General features: G+C 28.3%; 1 protein-coding gene across 1 annotated transcript; it reads left to right on the top strand.

Annotated features, from left to right (window-relative positions):
- The first annotated feature begins 686 nt into the window (after nucleotides 1-686).
- On the top strand, nucleotides 687-3687 carry RpL31 (ribosomal protein L31). The gene is made up of 2 exons (XM_014421870.3): nucleotides 687-826; nucleotides 3274-3687. Exon 2 carries the CDS (start codon nucleotides 3281-3283, stop codon nucleotides 3650-3652), a length of 372 nt encoding a protein of 123 aa, XP_014277356.1. The 5' UTR covers nucleotides 687-826; nucleotides 3274-3280; the 3' UTR covers nucleotides 3653-3687.
- Nucleotides 3688-3889: the final 202 nt, after the last annotated feature.

The raw sequence follows: 3889 nt of genomic DNA, 5'->3' as shown, positions 1-3889 counted from the left end.
TTTGTGACCAAATTTGTTAATGCTGAAACATCTTTATGGTCCCCATTAGGCTTAACTACATTCCACCTTAAGCAGTTATATATTTATAGTAGCACCCAAGAAAAACGTAAATGAACAAATTCTCAAAACTTTTCTAACACTTTCCAGTTAAAAATTCCTAATATAAATATAATAAACTAGAATAAATATAATAAACTCGGTTACTATAATTTTTGAAGATTATAGGAAATTTATATTTTTTCATTGCTCTGTTCTTCATTTTATGCCTTTTAAAACAAAATGGGAAGTACTGCTTCTATAATTAAACAATATAAATACATAATTTTAGAGTATCAATATATTAAAAAAGTGGTTTCATGTTTTAAAATGAAATAGTTTAATAGATTTCTTAAGGATTCTGTAATGGGATTTTGCGAAATTGTAAAAATTAATCATTTACAAATATATAAACCGAATTTTTGGAAAACGTATGAAGATCTTGATTCCAAAGAGGCATAAACAGAGAAAAGAAAGGCATTCGTATATTAATTTTGATTAAAATATCTTTCAGAGAGGTGAAGTGAGAAAGAAGGAACTGTAAAAAATGTAAGTATAAATTTGTTAATATTATTTTCATTGGTAGATTCTTCTCTTTCTAGTAGGCTTATTAACAGGATAAATATTGTATGGTTTAGTTGTATAACCTGCTTCGAGTCTGCCATACTGTTGTCTTTTTAACTGTGCTACTGCTGCACGTGGCGTCGAGATTAAGAAGGAATTCTTAATTTAACATTTTATAATCGGATTTCTATTAGTTTACAGTGCTCCGTTAGGGACTGCGATATTGGTAGGTGTGGATTCATGGTTGTTTCTTTATATTTAATTCTAGATTCACTTAGTTAACCTGTTTTTTTAGATGATCTTAGGTTATGGCTTTAAACGATTGTAATGTGCTTCATATTAAAGCTGATCCGTGAATTACCTAGTAATTACATTATATAATTATTCACTATAAGTGTTATATTATTTCAATCATATCTCTTATTTAAACACGTTAAACACAAGTCTTTCTATACGTTATTGATTAGGTATTGCATTAGTTAGGTAGTTTTTAAATAGTTTGCTTTTTGTAATATAATGTTTTTGTCTGTTGTTAGTTGATAAGAAAATGATAGCATGGTTATTCCTTGATAAACTGAAAAGTTGGGAAGTATTGCTAGTTATATTGAAGGGCTTATAGATATTTAATTCTACTTTATGTGTGATGTTTCTTGTTTCCTAATTATAATTATATCCTTGTTCCTAAATATAAGGAAAATTCACTTAATTTTTATTAATCTGGTATGCTACAGACGACACAATTATTTTAGTCAAAATTTACTTTTAGAGGAATTATTTGATTTATCCCTTTTTGGAAGACATTGAAATTTGTAAATCGCTTTGTTCCTATTATTGATTATTTTTAATTATGTTATTTTGGTGATTGGTGGAACAAAATTTAGGAATATTAATGTTATATTAATAAAAACAAAATGTTATCTATATATTATATTATATCATGTAAAAATATGTAACATATTTATCCAGTCACGGATTGATCAGTATGCTGTATAATGTAGCAACCCGATGTATTTGGACAGCATGAATGAATAAAGTATTTCTTAAAAAAAAAAAAATCTAGTGGTGATTCATTTATGCAGTAGACTGTATACTTATATTTTTATGAACTTATTTTGAGAAAAAACTGATACCATTATTTTTATATGACGAACTTAAAAATTAAATCTGTTTATAATGCTGTGGGAATAACTGGTTTAATTACAGGAATAATATATTCACTTAGTGATTTTACAATTGATAGTAATAGATATTAAGCTCCAGACCAAAACGATTGAGGAGTTTGTAATAACTTATACACAATATGAGGAGAAGATGGTTGGGGGTGCGATCAAAGATAAACACAAATTAGTTGGATTAACCTATTTCCACTTCATTTTATTAATTCTATTTTGTAAAATTATTCATTTTGTGTAAAATTATTCTGTTTATACTTTCTTTTTTATTTTTCTATACTTACTGTGGTTGTTATCTTGTTCTGTTTTTAGCCCTGAAGAAGGCTAGAAACTCTAGCCGAAACGTTGGCACAATAAAATAGGTTAATCCAACTTATTTCTGTTTATCTTTTACCGCACCCCCAACCATCTTCTCGTTCGTCATCCACGGTCAACTATCTCTCATAATTATACACAATATGACATTTCTTGTGGGTTATAACATGTAGACTCATTACTCCAGTATTATTATTGCCGCTTTTGATTTGCTTTCACTTAGGAGATGAACAAATCCCCAAGAGATCCTCTTCAGGTTTTGGTTTCAAAATTTGCATAAGTATAAATCACTTTGTAGTGTCTGTTTTTATTAAAGATATTTCATCGACTTTTCTCATTTTCTATTAATTGGTCCGAACTGCTCTGTTGAAGTAGTGTTTTAGAACTAGTACCAATAATTATGTTTTTGGTTGTAACAATGCAACTAGATTTATTATCTGAACATAAGTTAATAATTCTATTATTTATCTGTTTTCAAGTTTTATTTTAGTATGTATGTCTTTTGTTTAAATGGGATGAAGCTGTGCAGTTAAAATACTTATGCCTTAGTTATTCTTATATATATAAATTTATTATTTTGTAGGAATGTTTGCGGTCAATAAAGGTATCAAAATAGTTTAAGAAAACTATTTATTGTTAACCAACGTTTCACCCCACTTTGCAGGGCTTCTCCAAAACATTTCAAAACAATTGTTATGTTTGTAAAGTATGTAAAAACCTATATAGTCTACCTAAATGTATACTTCCTTATATTGTTATTATTAATTCTTTTTTATATACTTTATAAACATAACTATTGTTTTGAAATATTTTTATTTTAATGTTTTGTTAATCTAAAATGTTTGTATTTTGTTTTTTCATTTAGCTCTGACGAAGCCCTGCAAAGTGGGGCGAAACCACTTTGCAGGGCTTCGTTGGTTAACAAAAAATTGTTTTTTGTTACTATTTTGAAACATTTATTGACTGCCACCTAGGCTTCTTCCTACAATCTACTTCATATGGTCAATTATCTTCTTCCAATATAAATTCATATTTGTATTATTTAACTATTCATCTGATTTAGGATAACTATTCTTTCTTCTTTACATTTAGCTGATGAAATGTTTGATTTCCTATTATATTTTAATTTTGTTGTGAATTTATTAATAACTTTAGTCATTATTAAAACATATGTTGTTTTTTTTAGTGACGAAATGGCCAAAAATAAGGACAAGAAGGGAAAATCAGCCATCAATGAAGTTATTACCCGTGAATATACTGTGAATCTTCATAAAAGGCTTCATGGTATCGGTTTCAAAAAGAGGGCACCACGTGCAATTAAGGAGCTCAGGAAGTTTGCTGTAAAACAAATGGGAACTCCTGATGTAAGAATCGACACACATTTAAACAAGCAAGTGTGGAGTAAGGGAATCAGGAATGTTCCTTTCCGTGTAAGGGTACGACTTTCCAGGCGTCGTAATGATGATGAAGATTCTCCTCATAAGCTTTATACTCTTGTAACTTATGTACCCGTCACTTCTTTCAAGAGTCTTCAAACAAAGAATGTTGATACTAATACAGAGTGAATGTAGATAAGTTTTCAATAAAAAGTTTTATTATTTTTGAGTTTTTTATTTTATTATTCTACTTCTATAGTTGTAGTTAAACTTGCTTAATGTTGCTTAACACTTTGATTGCCCACTGTGATATAATCTATATATGTAGATCTTTGTATAGAATGACTATGATGAGTATCTTGTATCTTTTTACTTGCCAAATTTGTACAGCTACAACAAAATTTGTTTATGCTGAAAAATATGGTA

The sequence above is a fragment of the Halyomorpha halys genome, unplaced genomic scaffold (genome assembly GCF_000696795.3).
Source record: "Halyomorpha halys isolate HHAL.00 unplaced genomic scaffold, Hhal_1.1 Scaffold343.1, whole genome shotgun sequence".
Classification (NCBI taxonomy): domain Eukaryota; kingdom Metazoa; phylum Arthropoda; class Insecta; order Hemiptera; family Pentatomidae; genus Halyomorpha; species Halyomorpha halys.
Note: the sequence above shows the minus strand (reverse complement) of the source record. Positions and strands in the feature narration are given on the sequence as shown.

Excerpts from the sequence above, each read along its gene's own strand:
- RpL31 (XM_014421870.3), top strand. The coding sequence starts at position 3,281 with ATGGCCAAAAATAAGGACAAGAAGGGAAAATCAGCCATCAATGAAGTT.